The 23,686-nt window shown below is 41.9% G+C and overlaps 1 protein-coding gene across 6 annotated transcripts in view; it reads right to left on the bottom strand.

Moving 5' to 3' along the window:
• PTPDC1 (protein tyrosine phosphatase domain containing 1) overlaps nucleotides 1-23,686 on the bottom strand; it is a 66,461-nt gene that overhangs the window by 28,974 nt on the left and 13,801 nt on the right. The window contains exons 2-5 of one of the 6 annotated variants that reach the window (XM_045470296.1): nucleotides 23,166-23,320; nucleotides 22,380-22,524; nucleotides 14,094-14,307; nucleotides 2,183-2,270 (exon numbers count right to left, since the gene is read on the bottom strand). In XM_045470296.1, the coding sequence (XP_045326252.1) occupies nucleotides 2,183-2,264 (82 nt within the window). In that variant the 5' untranslated portion in view covers nucleotides 2,265-2,270; nucleotides 14,094-14,307; nucleotides 22,380-22,524; nucleotides 23,166-23,320. Of the gene's footprint in view, nucleotides 1-2,182; nucleotides 2,271-9,560; nucleotides 9,951-10,067; nucleotides 10,274-14,093; nucleotides 14,308-22,379; nucleotides 22,525-23,165; nucleotides 23,321-23,686 lie in introns of those variants that run through there. The other 5 variants (XM_045470298.1, XM_045470299.1, XM_045470294.1 and 2 more) reach the window with 5 other exon arrangements.

Here is a 23,686-nt window from a genome sequence, read left to right as displayed (position 1 = left end):
GATGGGAGAATATAGTGCCATCCATGAAATATGGTTGTAAATTAAAAAAAAAAACTTGACTAGGCTCTACATCCCTCCACTAATCCAGTTTACAGGAAATAATGTGGGAATAAAATCAGAAAAATACAGATTGTGGCAAACTCCATAGGGCAAAAAACCTGGTTTCTTCAAAAATAAATTGTAAGGAAAGAGAGAGAGAAATCCACATGTAAAACAGATGTAAGATACATATCAACCAATTATGCAATATGGATTCTGTTGGATCCCTATGCAAACAAACATACATACGTCTATGAGACAGCTGGAAATCTGAACAATGTTCAGGTATTGAGGATATTAGGTGACCGGTGTTAAATTTTTCTAGTTATGGTGATGGTGATATGGTTAAGGAATGAAATGAAGTAATATGGAAGCAGGGAAAGGAGTAGAGGAAGTGAGTGAGCCGAAATTGTTAAAGATGGGGGACGGTACCTCTCGGGGAAGGGGACCTCCCTGGGGGTGGCGTCTCCACTGGCACCCATACAGGCAGTAGTACCTCCACAGAGATCTTTGTAGTATTCTATATACTTTTGTGAATGTTTGAAATTTCCCCACAAATTTCTTTTCCAAAAAGTAGAATATTTAAATCTAGGTTTGTCTCATTCTCAAGCTAGTTCTTGTTGAGTTTTCTATTTTCCTTTAAAAATAATTTAAATACTTTACTTACTGACCCCCTAATTAAATTTCCTTATGGTTCATTAGCCAACATTAAAAAAAAAAATGCTTCCTAGCCCAATGTTAACCCAATAGGTAGAACTACCTTTAGAGATGAGACTCACTCTAAAAAAGTTAGATATAAAGTAAGTTTCTTATTTCTCCAGATTTTTTCCTAATTAAAAATTAGCTACATTTTATACATGAGGAGATTTTCAATTAAAGAGATGGCTTTAGGAGAGGTAAAACCAGCTTCTCTAGAGGATCACAACATGGGTATGACGACCTCCCCCAGGGCATCTGAAAACACATCAGGTTTTCTGGTTGCCGCCGCAGTCTGGGGACATCACGGGACTCGGTCAGGGATGCCGTCACCTGGCTCTCCTGTACGACGAAGACTTGCCCATCTCAGAAGCCAAGAAAATCCCTGATGGGAAACACCAGCTAAGAGGGGACATTTCGACAGAAGAAGGGAGAGGGAAAAAGGTCTGACTCAGGGTTGTTAGCTGGGGCGTCCTTTAGGCAAAAAACATGCCGTACAAAGGAAGCAGCAAGTAGGCACCGCTACCGCCCTTGTAGTAGATAGCGCTTCCTTCTCCAACAGGGAAACTAACAGTAAGTTAGCTCTCAGACGCCGTCCACAAACGGCGGTTACCAATAGGCCGGTCCCTACTGAGTCAGACAGGAGCAGACAGATGCAGGAGGGACTACAAAGAGGGGAATTCTGACGAGTAAGAGGAGGGAGACACTGGTTTCCTGATGACAGAGGGCTCCCCCTGGTGGGGTGGTCAGAGTCCTACGAGAGAACAGTCAACAGAGCCCATTATTCCCAGCAAGTGCGGGACTCCAATACCTTCAGACCCCTGCCTCTTTACTTTCTGTACGTTACCTCATCTGACGCAGGGGGAAGCCCTTCAAGGTTCCCGATACAGGAGCCCTAACGTGAACAGGGCAGGACCAAAACCATGCAAAGGTTTTGCCAAAAAAAATGACCTGACGTCTGGCTGACGGCTCATGGCAGGAAATCAGTCGCCAGCCTAGTAGCTGCGACAGCAGCAAGGGTCCCCGTCACAGCACCCTTCTTCCCAGGGCTACCATGTGAAAAATCAAATGTGTGGGATGGAATGGAGAAGAAACAAACTGGGAGGAGCAGGGGCACCTGCTTCGAAGTGACACTTGCGAGGGATGAAAGAGAAAGCTTGCCTCACAAGGAGGCTAGAAATGAGAGGAAGAGGTCATTTTAGTCTAAGGATAATGCAGGAGGCAAATTTGTTTTCAACCTTCCTTCTCAAAAGACCGCTTATTCAAGATTTTGAAAAGGAGTTTTAACAGGTCAAAACAGGGAGGCAGAAGTAAACAAGAGCCATAAGCAGTGACTGCACTTGGGATTCTAGTGTGAGGCCTCGAGCCTTTTCCATCATGTCTACTCATACTGTTTCATTAGACGCTACTCTGCACAAAGCGTCAAAAAGTGTATCAAAGAACTTACCCTTCATGTTGGCAGCATATGGACTGTCATTCACCAAAGTGGAGTATGGCTCTTCATTTTGAGGCAAGATTCCCGCAGGCATGGTAGTCTGTTGAGAAAAAAACAGATTACTTTTTGAGAGTTTGCTAATGGGATGTGCATTTATGAATCACCTACGAAGTGCCGGACTTCTGCTGCTAATAGTCATTAGCTCTGTGTTTCCCCAGCACTGGAAATGTGGACAGTGTAGACGTGAGATGTGCTGTCAGTGTCAAATACGATTTTAAAGACCTAATACAAAAAAGACTAAAATAGTTCACTAATAATTTTTTTTTAATTTTTTTGATATTTATTTATTTTCGAGAGAGACAGAGACAGAATGAGAGTGGATTGGGGCAGAGGGAGAGGGAGGCACAGAATCCGAAGCAGGCTGCAGGCTCTGAGCTGTCAGCACAGAACCTGACGCGGGGCTCGAACTCACGAGCTGTGAGATCATGACCTGAACTGAAGTCGGACGTTCAACCGACTGAGCCACCCAGGCGCCCCAATAATTTTTTACACTGATTTTACATTGAAATATTTTTGATATGCTGAGTTAAATAAAATACATTATCAGAATTAATGTTCTGATTCTTATTATTAATGTTGCTCTTAGAAAATCTAAAACTGAATCCAAGGCTCACATGATATTCCAATGAACAGTGCTATCTACAAGGTAAGGATATTACAGAGACAAACTGACAGCTAACAACACACACAATGGTGAAAGCCTAAAAGCCTTAATGATATTGTAATAACTTTGTATGGTGACAGATGGTATCTAGACTTACTGTGATCATTTCACAACATATATAAATGTTGAATCATTATGTTATATACCTAAAACTAATATAACTATACTCAATTTGAAAAATAAATTTATCAGGGCACCTGGATGGCTCAGTCAGTTAAGTGTCCGACTTCGGCTCAGGTCATGATCTTGCAGTCTGTGAGTTTGAGCCCCGCGTCGGGCTCTGTGCTGACAGCTCAGAGCCTGGAGCTTGCTTCAGATTCTGTGTCTCCTTCTCTCTCTGCCCCTCCCCCACTCATGTTCTGTCTCTCTCTCTCAAAAATGAATAAATGTTAAAAAAAAATTTTTTTTAATGAACGTATTAATACACTTCCTGCTTCAGGGCTTAGCTCTTCTCCTTATGGGGACATCTGCCCCTTTGTTATTGACTTACAAGATGTCTTTTTATATTAAGAATATTAAGGCTTCATTAAAAAAAAAATCACACACGAATGTGTCAACCAAGAAATCAAAGAAGAAAAAAAAATTATGAAAATGAAAACACAGTGGTCCAAAATCTTTGGGATGCAGCAAAAGTGGTTCTAAGAGGGAAGTTTATAGCAATACAGGCCTACCTCAAGAAGCAAGAAAAGTCTCAGGGTGCCTGGGTGGCTCAGTCAGTTGAGCGCCCAACTCTTGATTTAGGTTCAGGTCATCATCCCAGGATCATGGGACTGAGTCCCACATCAGGCTCTGAGTAAGCATGAAGCATGGAGCCTGCTTAAGATTCTCTCCCTTTTTCTCCTTCTGCCCCTCTCCCCTGTACTCTTTAAAAAAAAAAAATGAATAAGAGAGGTGCCTGGGTGGCTCAGTCGGTTGAGCGTTCGACTTCAGCTCAGGTCATGATCTCACGGTTTGTGGGTTCAAGCCCCGTGTCAGGCTCTGTGCTGACAGCTTAGAGCCTGGAGCCTGCTTTGGATCCTGTCTCTCTCTCTCTCTCTGCTCCTTCCCTGCTCACACTCTGTCTCTCTCTGTCTCAAAAATAAATAAACATTTAAAAAATTTAAAAAATAAATAAATGAAAAATAAAAGTAAACACAAATTTTTAAAAAAGAAGAAGAAAAATCTCAAATAAACAACCTAACCTTACACCTAAAGGAGCTGGAAAAATAACAAACAAAACCCAAAAATAGTAGAAGGAAGAAAATCATAAACATTACAGCAGAAATAAATGATATAGAAACTAAAAAAAAAAAAAAAAAGACATATCTGATAAAGGATTAGTATCTAATACATGAATAACTGATACAACTCAACACCCAAAAAGCAGATAATCCAATTTAAAAACGGGCAGCGGACACGAACAGACATTTTTCCAAAGACATCCGGACGGCCCTCACATGGAAAGATGCTCAACATCACTTATCATCAGAGAAATAAAAATCAAAATGATGAAGATATATCACCTCATACCTGTCAGAATGGCTAAAATTTACAACACAAGAAACAACAGGTGATGGTGAGGATGTAGAGAAAGGGGAGCCATCCTGTGCTGTTGGTGGGAATGCAAACTGGTGCAGCCATTCTGGAGAACAGTATGGAAGTTCCTCAAAAATAGAAATACCCCACAATCCAGTAACTGCACTACTAGGTATTTACCCAAAGGATACAAGAATACTGATTCGAAGTGGCACATGCACTCCAATGTTTATAGCAGCGCTACTGACAAATAGCCAAACTCTGGAAGGAATCCAGTGTCCACTGATAGATGAAGGGGTAAAGAGGATGTGGTACAGACACCATGGAATATTACTCAGCCATACAAAGGACTGAAATCTTATCATTTGCAATGACATGGATGGAGCTAGAGAGTATCATGCTAAGTGAAATCAGTCAGAGAAAGACAAATACCATATGATTTCATTCACATGTGGAATTCAGGAAACAAAACAAAGAATAAGCATAAAAAAGGAGAGACACAAGCCAAGAGACAGACTCCTAACTAAAGAGAACACACTGCTGGTTACTGGCAGGGAGGTGGGCGAAGGGATGGAGGAAATAGGACATGCAGGTGAAGGAGGGCACTTGTTGCAATGAGCATGGCCATGCATGGAAGTGCTGAGTCACTATTTTTGAATACCTGAAACTAATATAACGCTGAATGTCAACTACTTGGAATTAAAATTAAAAACTTAATTAAAATACTTTTTTTTTTTTTTTACAGTTTATCATGTCTTATATATGTTTATGGTGTGTTTTACCTAGCAGTCCTGTTTTATACAGTCCAACCTGTAAGATTTTTCCTATGACTTCAACTTTTCTGCCACAATAAGAAAACCTTCTCCAATACAACATGTAAATCCTAATTTAATATCTCCCATTTTGGAGTGATAAATGCTGTCCCTATTGCAGCATGACAGTATTGCTAAAGCATAATAGTTAAATGACAAAATTAAAGATGGCCCATCTTCAAAGAATATCATATGTATCCTAACGTGACTTTATAAAAGTCACCTTGTTAAAATGTCAATAACACCCAAAGCAAGTGACACATTCAATGCAATCCCTACCAAAATACTACCAGCATTTTTCACAGAGCTAGAATAAACAATCCTAAAATCTGTATGGAATGACAAAAGACCCCGAATAGCCAAAGCAATCCTGAAAAAGAAAAGCAAAACTGGAGACATCACAATGCCAGATCTGCAGTTATATTACAAAGCTGTACTCATCAAGACAGTATGGTACTGGCACAAAAACAGACACATAGATCAATGGAACAGAATAGAAAACCCAGAAATGGACTCAGAACTATATGGTCAACTCATCTTCAACAAAGCAGGAAAGAATGTCCAATGGGAAAAAGGGAGTCTCTTTAGCAAATGGTGATGGGAAAACTGAGCAGCGACATGCAGAAGAATGAAACTGGACCACTTGCTTACACCATACACAAAAATAAATTCAAAGTGGATGAAAGACCTACTGTGAGACAGGAAACTATCAAAACCCTAGAGAACAAAGGCAGCAACCTCTTTGACTTAGGCCATAGCAACTTCTTACTAGGCACATCGCCGAAGGCAAGGGAAACAAAAGCAGACATGAATTATTGGGACCTCATCAAGATAAAAAGCTTCTGCACAGTGAAGGAAATAATCAACAAAACTAAAAAGGCAGGCTATGGAATGGGAGAAGGTATTTGCAAATGACATATCAGATAAAGTGTTAGCATCCAAAATCTATAAAGAACTTACCAAACTTAACACCCCAAAACCAAATAATCCAATTCAAAAATGGGCAGAAGACATAAGCTTTTCCAAAGAAGATATCCAGATGTCTAACAGACACATGAAAAGATGCTCAACATCACTCACCATCAGGTAAATGCAAATCAAAACCACAATGAGATACCACCTCACAGCAGTCAGAATGGCTAAAATTAGCAACACAAGAAACAACAGGTGTTGGGGAGGATGCAAAGGAAGGGGGCCACTCTTGCACTGCTGGTGGGAATGCAAACTGGTGCAGCCGCTCTGGAGAACCGTATAGAGGTTCCTCAAGAAACTAAAAATAGAACTACCCTATGACCCAGCAATTGCACTATTAGGTATTTACCCAAGGGATACAAAAATACAGATTCAAAGGGGCATGTGAAGTCCAATGCTTATAGCATTGCTATCAACAACAGCCAAACTACAGAAATAGCCCAAATGTCCACAGACTGAAGAATGGATAAAGAAGATGTGGTATACATATATGCAATGAAGTATTACTTGGTAATCAAAAAGAATGAAACCTTGCCATTTGCAACAACGTGGATGGAGCTAGAGTGTATTATGCTAAGTGAAATAAGTCAATCAGAGAAAGAAATATCATGACTTCACTCATATGTGGAACTTGAGGAATAAAAGAGATGAACATATGGGAGGGGGAGAAAAAGAGAAGAGAGGGAAACAAACCACAAGACACTCTTAACAATAGAGAACAAGCTGAGGGTTGATGGAGGGAGGTGGGTGGGGGATGGGCGATGGGTACTAAGGAGGGCACTTGTTGGGATGAGCACTGGGTATCATAGGTAAGTGTTGAATCACTGAATTCTACTCCTGAAACAAATTATCACGCTGTATGCTAACTAACTAGAATATAAGTAAAAAAGAAAAGAGCAGTAAAATAAAACTCTTTGTAAATCACCTACATTTATATAGCTTAAACACTGTTATTTATTTATTTATTTATTTATTTATTTATTTATTTATTTAGAGAGAAAGAGACAGCATGAGCAGGATAAGGGCAGAGAGTGGGGGAGAGAGAAAAAATCCTAAGCAGTCTCCATGCTGTCAGCATAGAGCCCGATGCGGGGCTTGATCCCACCAACTGTGAGATCATGACCTGAGCTGAAATCCAGAGTCAGGCCCTTAACCAACTGAGCCACCCAGGCAGTCCTTAAATACTGTGCTTTTGCCAACAACATGAATATGTGCCTTTTATTAAAAGTAATCCTTCTAACCAAGGAAAAATGGTGCAACAAATGGAGTGTTTTCTTTCTTGGTCTAATTACCTGAGAGTTACTATACATACTTAGTGTTAAATTATAAATTTTCAGAGATCTGAGATATATAATCAACATCAGTTTGGGAAAGAGTATATTTCAAGCCCTTTCTGAGACTGAGAGTTAAAGGAGAAAATGAAGGGCATCCACGCAGGCCCCTTTCCATGCATGCAGTTGCCCATCACTACCTTTATCCACAAAGTCCAGTGGCCCCCGGCTCCACAAATTCAGTGACCTTCCTCTTTGCCTGAACACCAGTCCTTCTTCTATCCCGCCTCACCTTCCAGCTTCCTCCAGGGAATCCCCACTGCTTATCCAACAGGTCTCAGTTCCTAACCTCTTGTCCTCATCTCATTAGACGAATTCTATGGAATCAGGACGGCAGCTCTACAGCAGCCTTCGTTTCAGGCTAATTTGGTCCCATCGCTAAGCTGACACCTTTCCAGGCCTCCACCTGCTGCTCTGAGTATCGTGAGGCCCTTCTTGTCTGGCTGGTGGTAACGTGAACTCCTTCCAGCTGTCTGAGAGCCCCAGAAGGTATTCTGTCCACTCCTTCTGTGTCCACCCCTGGCCTTGGGTAGCTCGCATGGTCAGTATTCAGTCAAACACAGGTCAGCGGAGCCCAGCAGGCCCTCTACACACGTCCATGGCCCTCTCCATGCCACTTCCTTCCCGCCAGAGCCCTTCACCGCAAATTCCAGCCACCTCAGCTCTCAGTGAATATCCAAGGTAGCTTTGTGTCTGTCCCCGTCCCACAAGGCAGCCTGGGAACTGCCTCCCGGGAGTCCAATCCTGGGCTCACACACGTCTTCTTCTTGCCTCTCACAGAGATCATGGTCCCGAGCTGCCTGCTTTCCACTGTCCCAGACCCAGTTTTGTATATTTCATCTGGTTTTCTAGTTGTTTAAGGCAGAAGGTAACCCTGCTCTCCGCAATTTCACCATGGCTGGAAGCAGAAACCCCCTTGGCCCTGGCTAGGGGACTTTGCAGGAGTGTCCACTGTGGATTAACTCTGTGTGAAAACACTGATGTCCAGTCCAACTAGAGGAACTGCTGACCAATTACATACAGCTCAACTAGGCCGGGCCATCCTGTGCAGTCACAAGTTCTGTGTTTAAACCTTGACTCTTGGGTGGCACAGAGTGGAAAGTGGGTCATGGGCATTGAGGAAGGCACCTGTTGGGATGAACGCCGGGTGTATGGAAACCAATTTGACAATAAATTTCATATTTCAAACAAACAAACAAACAAAAAAAACCTTGACTCTGTTCATTGCTGGCCACAGGAACCATTTTCAGCCTCAATTTTCTCCCCTGTAAAATGGGGATTATTACTAGACTACTTTCCTAGCTTATTGTGAGGCTAAAGAACAACTGTGTGTGTGTGTGTGTGTGTGTGTGTGTGTGTGTGTTTCTAACACAATGTCTGGCATATAGGTATCCGATATATTACTGCTGTTTTAATTTGCAAACCAGTATCGTAATATTTTATAAGAATCTGTAAAGCATCGCCTTCATGACGTGTAAAACAGTCCTGCCAGCAATTGGTAACGGCTGACCTTCTGAAGAAGATTTATGAACCATTAGCTGCATCCACAACTGGATTGATTTTGTGTGCCTGGTTGTAGAGTCAGGAGAAAGAGGGTTTGAAGAGTAATCCTGTCATTTCACTGCACAATCCTCTTATTTAATTTCATTTCCTGCTGCTAATAACAGATATTTTGCTCACTCTATCCTGCAATTTGCTTTCATCTCAAGAAGTCCCTCGAAATGACTGAAAATTCAGAATTAATCACAGGCTCACTAATTAGTACCTAATACTTAAATCTCAGAACAGCAATGGACGATTACTCATACTGTTAGGAAGAGTCGTCACCGAGTAAGAGTTTGACATAAAGAATGTTCTACTTCATAAAAAAGTCACTTGGCCCAAGAGCCAGGCTCCGTGACAGCCTGAGGGGTTCTGAGGTCGCTGCCTTCCGTTCCGCCTTCCCCACAAAAAGCCTGCGTGTGTACTTCTGGGAGACCTGACGGGGACAGCCCTGAGAAGTCGGGAGGTCGGGGGTGTGGCGTCACCCTTCCCACCTGCTCTGGGGCTTGGAGTCCTCTCGGGCGCCCGTGGGAAGTGCAAGTCCGTGGCCCACCCTCAGGATGTCTGAGGAACGGAACACGTTATCCGCCCACACTCCGTCCAGCTCCTCCTGATGTAAGAGGCCCTCTGCCCACGTTAAAGAAACGTGTCAACGGATTATCTTCTACACAGCAATCATGGTAGAAGAATTTGAGGCTGGAAATTTAAGTCTGTGTGGGCAAAAATAGACATTTCCAAGTATATGAGTGAACACAGGACAGCTACGTAAACACTTTCATGCTTGTGAATAATCTGTTAGTAATAATAAACACGTAGGCTGACTCCAGCCAGGCACCGTTCCAAGTGCCTTGTTTGTTGTAACTCGGAGCCCTCACCACTACGCCATTTGGGAAGTACTACCATTACTCCAATCAGAAACACAGTTTATTATTAGGGCAGTTTTAGGTTCACAGCAAAACTACGTGGAAGGCACAGAGAATCCCTGCACACCCCTGTCCCACCCGCACGTGCACGGCCTCCACTGTCGACACCCCCAGCAGACAGCACCTTCGCTGCAACCGATGAGCCCACACGGACACGTCACCGTCACCCAGATGTACGGCTTGCCTAAGGCACCACTCCAGGTGGCGGACATTCTACGGATTTGGGCAAATGTACAAGGACACGTATCTGTCATTATGGGATCACACAGAGAATCTTCTCTGCCCTGAAAATCCTCCCTGCCCCATTCAGTCACCCCTACCCCCACCCCAGCAACTCCTGATCTGTTCACCGTGCCCACAGATTTACCTTTTCCAGAATGTCAAGTAACTGGAATCATACAGTATGTGGCCTTTTCAGATTGGCTTCTTTCACTTAGTGACACACATTTAAGGCCTCTCCACATATTCTGTGGCCAGCAGTCCATTTCTTCTTAGTGCTGAGTAACATTCTATTATCTGGACGGACCACGGTCTGCTTATCCAGCCGCCTGCTGAAGGATATTCTACTTGCTACCAAGGCTTGGCAATTATGAATACAGCTGTGTACACAGCTGTGTACACATCTGTGTACACAGCTGTGTGCAGCCTATTTGTGCGGGCGTGGGTTTTTCAGCTCCCGTGGGCAAACACCAAGGACCACGACCACAGGACCATATGGTAAAAACATGTTTAGGTTCATATATTATTCCCATTTTGCAGATTACAGAACCAAGGCAAAGAGAAGTCAGAAAACTTACCTGCAGTCACACAGCTATTAAATGGTGGAGCTGGGATCTGAATTCACACCGTTCATTCCACAGTCTGTTCTCTTCACCACCATACACACACAGCCTCTCAACAGTAAAGACCTCGCACTGAATAAAGGAAACTCCCCTGTTTGCATGCAATGCAATGAATGCAATGCTGTATGCATTCTAACTTTGTGACGCTGATAATTCCTTGGCTCCCAAGAAACTTTTCAGACCTCCCTATTCACACAGCAAGACTTTCACATTCGTTCTGCTCTGTGCAGACACTTGGCTGATCCTTCCTTCATCCAAATCTCAATGCACTGCTGTCCCAAAGACAGGTGTCAACCACACACCTCCTTCACATGTTTGGGCTACTCCACGATGGAGGGTTGTTGGCACTTACCAGCTCTGCGACCGTAAGCACATTCACTGCCACCTCTGAGCCTCACATCTGCCCTGCGGTCACCGTAAAGATGCCCCACGAGCTTGTATACAGACCTAATTCCGTGCCCGACTCATAATTCAGTCTATCCTCAACACAGCAGCCAGGGTCACCCGGGTCACACCACCCTTCTCTTCAAACCCACGTAGCCACCCTGTTTACAATTTAAACCAGCTCCCCTCTGTTTCCGTGTCCTCAGGACTTCTGAAGAAAACATGGAATATGGCACATAATTTACGGATTTATCCCTATTATTACATTATTATCTGCCTTCCCCACTAGGAGGTCAACTCCACGAAGGCAGAGTTTTGTCTGCTTTGTCAACTACTGTATACAACAGGGCCCAGCACACAGTACATGCTCAATAGATTTAGTGAATGAATACACGAATAACCGTTCAAAGGTCATGACCACCAGCACCACCGTCATTTGACGTCGTCAAATAGCAGCTATGCCTCACCTGTCTCAGGTTACAGCACCACATGCAAACACAAGGAACTGTTTCCTTATCTTAGTTTTCCTGATCACATTTACATCTCCAACCCCTTGCTGGTCTTCAATCTGACAGATGGGTGTCCCTTCTAATTCCCGGAGGGGTGGGTCTGTTGAACTTCAACTTCCTCTCCTTCAGGATGTTTTCCCTAACACCAATTACATATTTTATTACATCCCTTCATCATGCAGGGCCGACTGCAGATTTACCTAGGGGCTCGGATGCTTCCTGACACCACACTTGTATTTTGTCCTTAAAGAATTACAGCACTTTTTATGAGTCCATATGTAGTCAAACAAATGAAAAACCCTATTTCTTTTAAATGGAAACATCCTCACTTCTGAATCTGCAAACTCAAACAAAATGAGGAAACTGAATGAAATTCTTGTTCTCCTCAAATCACCTGGGCGCAGGCAGGCAACATTTAAAAGGTGCCTTTTCCTTCTTGAAGCCCCTCCAGACCTTCTTGCAAGGTAGGTCCTCTGGGAAAGAGCTGGCAGTCTGCCTGAACCTCACGGGCTCCTATGATCTCACACCTGCACTGCACCTTTGGGAAGGTCCCTGGGCTCTCAGGAGACTCATCACTGATCAGGGAAAACAACACACACCAGGACCCTTGCCGCTGCATCATCTGAAGAAATATGCTGTCTGGTTCAGATGCTCCAGAAAACACCTTATGATAAGGCAATGGGTGCGACGTTACCAATAGGCGAAGCAGATCTTCACAAGCAGGGTTCCCACGCTCCTAGCCTTTTCCCACAAACAGCCACACCAGGATCATTCCCACAGATGTAAACACACCTCACTCACATCAGTGTCACCACCACAGGTACTTCTAAACTCATCAAGATGTCAACCCTTCCTGACTCAACACCCATCAGAGGGGTTCTCTTAAAAGCCCAGTGGCCGGGCCTCACTCCCAGAATTTCCACTTGGTAGGTCTGGGTGGGGCTGAGAATCTGCATTTCTGCCTAGTTTGCAGGGACGCTTTATTTTTTTTTTTTATAAATTTTTTTTTAAACATTTATTCATCTTTGAGAGACAGAGAGAGACAGAGCATGAGTGGGGGAGGGGCAGAGAGAGAGAGACACAGAATCCAAAGCAGGCTCCAGGCTCCTAGCTGTCAGCACAGAGCCCGATGCGGGGCTCGAACTCACGAACTGTGAGATCATGACCTGAGCTGAAGTCAGACGCCCAACCAACTAAGCCACCCAGGTGCCCCTCCAGTGATGCTTTGAGAATGCGGCATTAGACAAGCAGCTTGCAGTCACATAACAGCAGGTATTCATGGAGGCTACTGTGAATGCAGGGCCCCTGGGTTCTGTTTAGCAGTCACATAATGAAGGCTTCCTTTTACAGTTCTTCCACCAACCTTCACAAAATCCCAAAATACATTAAGAAGCCCCACCGCATCAACCAGACCTAGAAAAAGCTTCACATACCTGGGTGAGCCCTGGGTACTAATGTTCCCACCAACATCCTAGTTTGGACCAAGCAATCACCTGGAATCAGGTCACTGCTATGCCGGTGGTATCCACAGGAAGAAACACTCCCCACAGCAGCCGCCAGATACCACACCACTTTGCTCAGCCTAATTTGGATTCTTAACCAACAGATGTTCATTAACTAAATATTCCTTTTTAGTAAATATATAAGTAGCATGGATATAAAATTATGTTCACATTTAAATACATTTATATGACATGCTGTTTACAACTTTTTCAATTTCAGGTAGTTCAACATGAAAAGCTTAAAATAATGAGGAAAACAGGTTGTTATTCACTTTTCTATCCTTATTTATAGACTAAGAAGATAACATGATTTTCTACCTCTTCACTTCCTGAACTATTTCTCTAAAAGAAACTATTCTTTTTAAAAAAATTTGTTAATGTTTATTTATTTTTGAGAGAGAGAGAGAAAGAGAGAGAGAACGAACAAGCAGGGGAGGGACAGAGGGAGACATAGAATCCAAAGCAGGCTCCAGGCTCTGAGCTGTCCGCACAGAGCCTGATGCGGGGCTCGAACCCACAAACTGTGAGATCATGACCTGAGCCGAAGTTGGACGTTTTACCAATTAAGCCACCCAGGCGCCCCTAAGAAAAAACTATTCTGTGAAACATATTTCAGTACTTGGGTGACAAGTCTGGGTGACTTAAAACATAAGCGGGAGTGTGGCTCCTGGATCTTCAACGGCTTAGATCAAACTTTCTACAGGAAGATACATAGAATTTCTGGTTTAAGTAGTGGACTAAGCTAGCTTTCTCTTACACTCTCATACTCTAGCTTTCTCTTCCTCCTAAGACCCCAATGCAAAGAAATTTTAAAAAGAATAACCCACAGAGCAAGAAGCAGGAGGAGGTTATCAGTGAACTAGTTACCTTGGTAAGCTCCCAGAGGAAAGAAAGCAGGTAGAAGTAAAGAGGTCAATAAACCAGAGGTGAGGAAGCTGTAGCCCAGAATATGCCCATGCATATTCTGCAGAACACATAGCTGTGTCTCTTCAGAAAGACGGAGAACAGGGAGGTAGCCATCTTCCAAGTGTTGAAAGAAATAGACAGTCAACCAAGAATTCCACATGCAGCTAAACTCTTCCTGAAAAAAATGGAGAAATTAAGTCATCTCCAGATTTAAAAACAAACTTCAAAAAAACAAAACAGAATTGGTTGTTATTTGTTATCAGTCTTGCTTTACAAGAAATACTGTATTTCAGTCCAAAATAAAGGACACTAAAGGGTAACTTGAATCCAGACAAAGAAAGAACAAAAAAGCTCACAAAATAAGCATTATAAAAATACATATAAATAAAACTCTTTTATCTGTTTTAAAAGATGCCTACATAAAGCACTAATTATGAAAATGACTTGAAGAGCTTATAATGTATAAAGATGTAATTTGAACTGAATGCCGGTAATAGTACAAAAGAGAGAGAAAGGAATGAAGGTATATTGGAGCAAAGGTTTTGTATGTTACTAAAATTAAACTAGTATTAATTTGAATTAGACTGTTTTAAGCCAAGATACTAATTGTAATTCCAGGGTAAACACATAGAAGATTACTCAAAATACATAGTCAAGAAACAAAAAGGGAACTGAAAATGTATATTTTTAAAAAAAATTTTTTTTTTCAACGTTTTTATTTATTTTTGGGACAGAGAGAGACAGAGCATGAACGGGGGAGGGGCAGAGAGAGAGAGGGAGACACAGAATCGGAAACAGGCTCCAGGCTCCGAGCCATCAGCCCAGAGCCTGACGTGGGGCTCGAACTCCCGGACCGCGAGATCGTGACCTGGCTGAAGTCGGACGCTCAACCGACTGCGCCACCCAGGCGCCCCTGAAAATGTATATTAAAAAAATATGTAACATGAAAGAAGGCAAGAATCAACGAATAAAGAAATGCAAAAGACCTCAGACATACAAAAAAATACAAAAACGGTAGGTATAAATTCTAATTTATCAGTAATTTATCAGTAATGTAATTACGTTACATTGAATGTAAATGGATCAGATAGTCTACCAAGTAAAAGAATGGCAGAACAGATTTTTTAAAAGATCTATCTAACAAAATACAGGTAAGATCTACATGAGGAGAACTACAAATCATTCATAAACAAAATCAAAGATGAACTAAATAAATGGAAAGATATTTATGTTCATGGCTAGGAAGATTCAACATTGTCAAGATGCCAATTCTTCTCAACCTGGTCTATAGACTCAAGGCAGTCCCAGCCAAAATCCCAGTAAGTTATTTTATGGATATCATTAAAAATATTTCTAAAGTTTATAGGGAGAGGCAAAAGACCTAGAATAGCCAACACAATACTTAGGGAGAACAAAGCTGGAGAAATGACACTACATAACTTCCAAGACTTACTATAAAGCTACAGTAATCAAGACAGTGTGGAATTGGCAAAAGAACAAAACTATAGATCCATGGAACAGAATAGAGAGTCCAGAAACAAACCCACAGAAGTACAATCAACTGATCTTTGACAAAGGAGCAAAAGCAAAACAACGGAGCAAAGACAATCTCCTCAACAAATGGTGCTGGAACAACTGGACATCCACATAACAACAACAACAAAAATCTAGACACCAATCTTATACTCTTTACAAAAATTAATTCACATGGATGGCAAACCGAACCATAAAATGTAAAACTATAAATCCATGATAAACCAGGAGAAAACCTAGATGACCCTGGGTGTGGTGATGCCTTTTTAGATACAACACCAAAGACATGACCCATGAAAAAGTAAATAAGCTGGACTCAACTTAAAAATTCTGCTTTGTGAAAGACAATGCCAAGAGAATAAGAAGACAAGCCACAGACTGGGAGAAAATATTTGCAAAAGACACATCTGATGATGAAATGTTATCCAAAATATACAAAAAACTTTTACAATTCAACAATAAGAGAACAATCTGATTTAAGAAATGGGTCAAAGACCTTAACAGACAACTCACCAAAGAAGATATACAGATGGAAAATAAGCACATGAAAAGATGCTCCACATCATATGTCATCAAAATGCAAATGAAAACAGTGAGATACCCCTTGACACCTGGCTCACTGTAGATTCAAAGACACAGGCTGGCAGAAAAAAAGATGGAAAAATATATACCATGTAAGCAGTAACCAAAATACGGCTGAGATAGCTATACTAATACCTCACAGAACACTGTAAGACAATAATTGTTATCTGAGGCAAAATAAGGACATTTTACAATGATTAAGAAATCAATTCATCAGGGGCGCCTGAGTGGCTCAGTTGGTTGAGCGTCCGCCTTCAGCTCAGGTCACGATCTCAAGGTCTGTGAGTTCGAGCCCCGCGTCGGGCTCTGTGCTGACAGCTCAGAGCCTGGAGCCTGTTTCAGATTCTGTGTCTCCCCCTCTCTCTGCCCCTCCCCCACTCACGCTCTGTCTCTCTCTGTCTCAAAAATAAACAAAAACATTAAAAAAAAAAAAAAAGAAATCAATTCATCAGGAAGATATAATGACTAAATATCCATGCACATAAGAACAGAATCCCAAAATACACAAAGTAAAACTGAAAACCTGAAGAGGTTGTGTTGAAATGGGACAATTCAACAAAAATAGTTGGGAGACTTCAATATTCCACTTTCAGTAACAGAGAGAAAATGAGGCAGAAGATCGACAAAGAAACAGAAGACTTAAAGAATACCACAACTACCTAGTTGTAGCAGACATTTACAAAACACTTCAAGTCCACAAAAGCAGAACACGCTTTCTTCTCAAGTTCACATAGAACATTCTCCATAGTAGACCATATCCTAGGTCATAAAACAAATCACAGTAAATTAAAAATGAATTAAATCATAGAAAATATCTTCTTTGACCACAATGAAATTAAATTAGAAGTTAATAACAGAAGAAAGTCATAGATATATAAAAGCTAAATATATATTTAAACAACCAACGAGTCAAAGAAGAAAATACAACAGAAAATATAAAATACTTTGAGATGAAATGAAAACATACAAAATATCAAAACTTGTGGGGTAACCAGTTATAGCAGTGCTTGAAAAGGAAATTTAGAGATATAACTGCATGTATGAAAAAAAGGGAAAGATTATGGTCTGCTGGGGGGGAAAGAAAGGAGAAAGAACTCAAATCAATAACCTACTATTTCACCTTAAGTAACTGGGGGAAAAAAAGAACAAAATGAATCCCAAGCAAGCAGAAAGCAGGAAATGAAAAAGAACACAGCGGAAATAAATGAAATAGAGAAAAACAAAAATAAAAGAGTAAATCAATGAGCCCCAAATATGGTTCTTTATAAAAATCAACAAAATTGACAAATTTTCAGCTAGACTAACCAAGACTCAAGTACTAAATCAAGAATAACATGGGGTGCCTGAGTGGCTCAGTTGGTTAAGCGTCTGGTTCTTCATTTCAGCTTGGGTCATGATCTCATGTTTTGTAAGTTTGAGCCCTGTGTCGGGCTCTGTGCTAACAGTGCAGAGCCTGCTTGGAATTCTTTCTCTCCCTTCTGTCTCTGCCCTACCCCACCTGCACGCGCGCTCTTTCTCTCTCTCTCAAAATAAACTTAAAGAATAACAAAAGAAACATTATAACTAACTTTACAGAAATAAGGATTATAAAAGAATACTAAGAAGAAAAATATTCCAACAAATAGTGAGATGAAACAAATTACTAGAGAAACACAAACTACCAAGAATACCTTCATGAAGAAATAAAAAATCTGAATAGACCTACAAGAAGTAAAGAAATTAAATTATTTCAAAAATTTCACACAAAGAAAAACCAAGCCCAAATGGTTTCACTGGTGAGTTCTACCAAACATTTAAAGAATTAACACTAACCTTTTCAAACTCTTTCAAAAACAGAAGACTGTCATAATTGATTCGATAAGTACAGTATTACACTGATACTAAAATGGGAAAGATATCACAAGAAACCACTGACCAACATCCCTTACAAATACAGAGACAAAAAGCCTTAAACAATGTTAGTAAACTGAACCCAACAACATAGAGAAAAGTATATACACCATGGTCAAGTGGAATTTATCTCAGGAATGTAAGGCTGATTTAACATTAAAAAATCAATTAATGTAATACATCAATATAATAAAGGACAAAAACCACATGATCATCTCAATAGACACAGAAAAAGCATTTCCAAGTCCAACATCCTCTCAAGGTAAAAGCACTCAATAAACTAGCAGAAGAGAATTTTCTCAACCTGATAAAGGGCATCTATGAAAAGCCCACAACTAACATCATGATCTACAGAAAGATGGAGGGCTTTCTCCTAAGATCATGAATCAGACAAGGATATGTACTCTCACCATGTCTGCTCAACATCGTAATGAGGTTCCAATCAGTGCAATGATCCAAGAAAAAGAAATAAAAAGCTTACATATTGGAAAGGAAGAAGTAAAACTATTTCTATTTGCAGATAGGGTGTTATGTTTAGAAAGTTCTAAGGAATCCACTAAAAAGACTAGAGAACTGATAAGCAAGTTCAGCAAGTTGGCAAGATACAAGAATGATACACAAAAACAATTTTATTTCTATAAGCTTGAATTATAGTTTTAGTTCTATAAATTCTGTTAAAAATGCTCTTTTTCAAGTCAAGGCAGTTCCCTTTTACTCCTAATTTTCTGGTAGGTTTTTTTTTTGTTTTGTTTTGTTTTTTTTTAGAGACAGGGAGAGGGAGTGCATATGTGGGGAGGGAGGGATAGGGGGACTGGAGGGGGAGAGAAAAAGAGAGAGAGAGAGACAGAGAGAGAGAGAGACAGAGAGAGAGAGAGAATCTTAAGCAGGTTCCATGCTCAGTACAGAGCCCAATGAGGGGCTCGAACCCATGAGTCTGGGATCATGACCTGAAGCAAAATCAAGAGTTGGATGCTTAACCGACTGAGCCACCCAGACGACACCTCATTCTGAGAATTTTAATAATGGTCACTGCTTAATTGTGTCAAATGCTTTTTCTGCATCAACTGATATAAATGTATAATTTCTGTCTCTTTAACCTGTTGATATAGTGGATTACCCTGACTGATTTTCAAATACTGAACCAGCCTTGCTCCCTCTCTCAGCACTGCCTTAGGTGTGGCCCACAAACTTTGGTACGTTGAGATTTCATTCAACTCAATGTATTTTCTTTTTAAAAAATTTTTTTTTAATGTTTATTCATTTTTGAGAGACAGAGCATGAGTAGGGAGGGGCAGAGAGAGAGGAGACACAGAATCTGAAGCAGGCTCCAGGCTCCAAGCTATCAGCACAGAGCCTGATGCAGGGCCCAACCCACAAACCGTGAGATCATGATCTGAGCGGAAGGCGGACACTCAACCGACTGAGCCACCCAGGCACCCCTCAACTCAATGTATTCTCTACCAAGACAAGCACATCCACACTTGTCACTTTTATTTAACACAGTATGGAGACCAGAGCAATAATTCAAGAAAAAAAAAAAGTGAAAGGTTTTCATACTGAAAAGGAAAAAGTATAATAATATTTGTTCAAGGATGACATATTATCTATGTAGAACATCTGATGCAATCTACAAAAAAAATCTATTAGAAACAATAAGTCAATTTAGCAGGACTGTGGTATACATATCAGTATATAAAAACCAATCACATATTATATAATAAGGATAAGTAATGAAGTTAAAATTGAAAACATAATAACATCAAAAAGTAAGAGATATTTAGGGCTACATCTGATAAAAGAGGTAAAAAGTTTGAATACTAAAAACTATACAGCACTACTAAGAAAAATTAAAGAGGACCTAAAAGGAAGGGCAAGATCTACTGTGTTCATAGTTGAAAAGCCTAGTTAACATATCAATTCTCCCCATAATGACCAATAGAGCCATCACAATTTCAACCAAAATCCTATGGGGACTTTGTAGAAACTGAAAGCCAATTATGAAACATATGGAAATGCAAAGGATCCAAAGTAGCTAAAACACCATTGAAAAAGAAGAAAAAGTTGTCTAACACTACTTACTTTCAAACAACAGTAATAAAAAGTGAGGTAGTAGCTTAAAGTCAGATAAATGGGACAAAAAAGAACACCCAAAAACATAGCCACACCCGCTGGACAACTCATTTTTGACAAAGATGCTAAAGCAATTAAGTAGAAAAAGCATGCTCTTTTCAACAAAGTGTGCCGGAACCACTGAAAATCCATGTGCAAAAAACGTGAACTTCAGATGACCTCTCACACCTCATATAAAAATTAACTCAAAATGATCATACACCCAAATGCAAGAACTAAAAACATAAACTTTACAAACATGAGAAAAAACTGACAGAACTGAAAGGAGAAATAGATAAATCCACCATGTATAGTTGGAGGCTTCCACACTCTTCTCCAAAAAATTGACAGATCAAGCAGGCAGAACATCAGTAAGAATACAGGTGACTTGAACAGCACTCCCGATCGGCTTGGTCTAATTGGCACGTATAGACCATTTCACCCACCAACAGAAGTGCACATGGAACAGCACCGGACAGACCACTGCTGCCACATAAAACACATCTTAACAACGTGAAAGCATAGCAGTGACACAAAGTCCTGCTTCGTGGCATATGAGAACCAAAGCAGAAATCGGTAATAGAAAGATGGCTCAACAATTAGAAATATTGGGAAGTTGAACAACTACTTCCAAACTACACATGGGTTAGGAAGTCTCAAGAGACATCTTTAAATATTTTAAACTAATGAAAATGAAAATACAACTTATCTTGCACAACAATGTGAATATACTTAATACTACTGGATTGCACACCTGCTTGCTAAAAGGCAGACCACAAAATTCTCAGTTTTCAGCTCCAGTGAATGGAGGCCCCAAAACAAAACCAAAACCTCATGGTTTCTGCTCTTAGTGCAAAGGGCCAGGACGCTGCGGAAAGACCGTTACCAACTGGAGTGATCCCGGCACCTTCGACCCTCTAGCCAACCTATTCCAATATCCTCCTCATTCCCAGGGAGGGGGGGTCCACGGAACTCCTGGCGTTTCCCAATCCCCCCTCTTCATCGACCTGGAGGAACCACTCTCCAGACTGGGAGTGAATCTCTGCCCGTGTGGACTCTCGGTGCTCCACCCGCCACCACCCAGCAGCCCTCCCCTCGGAGCACTGGAACAGCTCACGGAGCGGGGTCTCCAATAAACCTCAGCAGGTTCCGTCCCTGAACCCACTCCCTCCGTCTGGGCCCTCTGAGAGACACACGCCCTTTTCTCCTTCCTTCCTCTGCCCATTCACTTATTGGGCTGAGGTGTCTTAGAAAAATTTCATGCTGCGACTCCTTCCTCCCCAAAGGGGGAAATAATCCTAGAATTTTTTTTTTTTTAACGTTTATTTATTTTTGGGACAGAGAGAGACAGAGCATGAACGGGGGAGGGGCAGAGAGAGAGGGAGACACAGAATCGGAAACAGGCTCCAGGCTCTGAGCCATCAGCCCAGAGCCCGACGCGGGGCTCGAACTCACGGACTGCGAGATCGTGACCTGGCTGAAGTCGGACGCTTAACCGACTGCGCCACCCAGGCGCCCCAATAATCCTAGAATTTGACAGCAGCAATCAAAGTAGCCAAATCGGTAAGTCAAATGACCCTTCAACGTCTTCTGTTTGCTCCTTCTCCGAGCTAACTAGAGCTAAGTCCAAAGACACTGATCATTTGTCCCTGTTAGACCAGCTACCACTGTCCTCATGGGCAAAACCTTCAGCTGGTATTAGCAGAATCCACAGTGCACCTCCCATCAAGATTCGAACAGATCCTTCAAACTCTCTCCCCAGAATTAACCAATACTCTCTAAATAAAGAAGCCCTTCAAGGCATCAAGCCCATAATACAAGGTTACAAGGCTCAGGGCCTCAGTGATCCTGCAGTAGTTTCTGTTATACTTCTATTTTACCTGCGAGAAAACTCACTGGCTGAGGACGAAAGTTTGACCAGGATCTCCACACTATACGTCACACTGTTATCACTAACCCCCATCCATACCGACACCCAACCCCACTGAAAACAAAATTTTCACTGTGATTGATGCATACAGTGTATTTTTAGTATTCCAGTAGATAAGGACAGCCAATATATTTTTGCTTTCACTGGGGAAGACCTAAAATCCACCTGGACAGTCATGCCCCAGGGTTTCTCAGAGTCCTTACTTTTCACAAACTTAAAAGCCGATTCGGACGGTAGAAAGTGTTCTGCAGGCTCTACTTTGTTCCAATACGCAGAGGATTCGCCCTTCTGCCCCTCTTCTCAGATCTCTTCACAGGAAGGCAACGTTCATCCATTCAAAGCTTTGGCCTTAAACGGACATGAAGTCACCAAAGGAAAACTGCCGTTTGCTCAAACTCAGGTTCGATACTTAGGGCCCCTGACCTCAGAACCAGGGCTAGATTTGGACCCAGGCCGACTTCAGGGCACCCTGAACATCCCTAAACCTAAAACCAGCACCAATTATGAGGTTTTCTTGGCCTAGCTGACTGCGTCAAAACTGGACTCCAAACTCTCTTACAGCTCAACCTCCACACGCTTTCCTGAAAAATCAACCAATCTGACCCTGTTATTTGGAAAGATCAGGATGACACAGCTTTTGGGACTTTAGGGAAAAGCCTAATACGACCCCTGCCTTTGGACGTCCTTTCAATTCCCCTTTTTCCTCTTGGTATGTGAGAGGGAAGGGAATGCCCTTGGAGCGCTCACCCCAAAATCACGGGCACCACTGCTGTCCTGTAGGGCATTATAGCCAACAACTTGAACCTGTGGCTCAGGGATGTTCCCCCCCCCCCCCTTGCCTTCCAGCCATTCCTGCCACTGCCCTCTTGGTTGAGGCCACTGCGGAAATAGTCACAGGGTCCCCTCTAACCATCCTTGTGCCCCATGCAGTGGAAGCCCTCCTGAACTCTCCCCACACTCAATACTCTTCAGCCAGTTGCCTCACTTACCATCCTCCTGCTAACTGCTCCTCATGTGACTCTTCCTTTTTGCAACAGCCTTCACCCCACTATTCCTCTCTCCTCCCTCACTGACAAGACCCTCACGACTGCTCAATGTTGACACATCACCTTTTGACGCCCTGTGACAAGTTACAGGAATTTCTCTGCAGATGAAATACAGACTTTTAATGGTTCACTGATGGTTCTTATTTAAAGGATGAAAATGATAAATATCGTGCTGGGAGTGCGACTGGAACCCCTTTTGAAGTCACTAAGGGGGCACCTTTACCTCTGCCTACTTCAGCCAGACAGGCTGAGTTACATGCCCGGACTCGAGCTGGATACCCTGGCCAAGGGTAAAACCACAGGCATTTATACCGAGAGCTGGTACCCCTTCCAGTAAGTAACTCAGGACTTTGAAATAGCATGGCAACAGCAAGGTTTACCTCCAATGGAGATAAAATTTTAAATGGCTGTATCTGAATATATTACGTGCCATATTTTTAAGGGCTGCTCTGGCCATTACCAAG

This window comes from Leopardus geoffroyi, chromosome D4 (genome assembly GCF_018350155.1).
Source record: "Leopardus geoffroyi isolate Oge1 chromosome D4, O.geoffroyi_Oge1_pat1.0, whole genome shotgun sequence".
Taxonomy (NCBI): Eukaryota; Metazoa; Chordata; class Mammalia; order Carnivora; family Felidae; genus Leopardus; species Leopardus geoffroyi.
The sequence above is the reverse complement of the archived record's forward strand: the minus strand, read 5'-3'. Positions and strand labels throughout refer to the sequence as shown.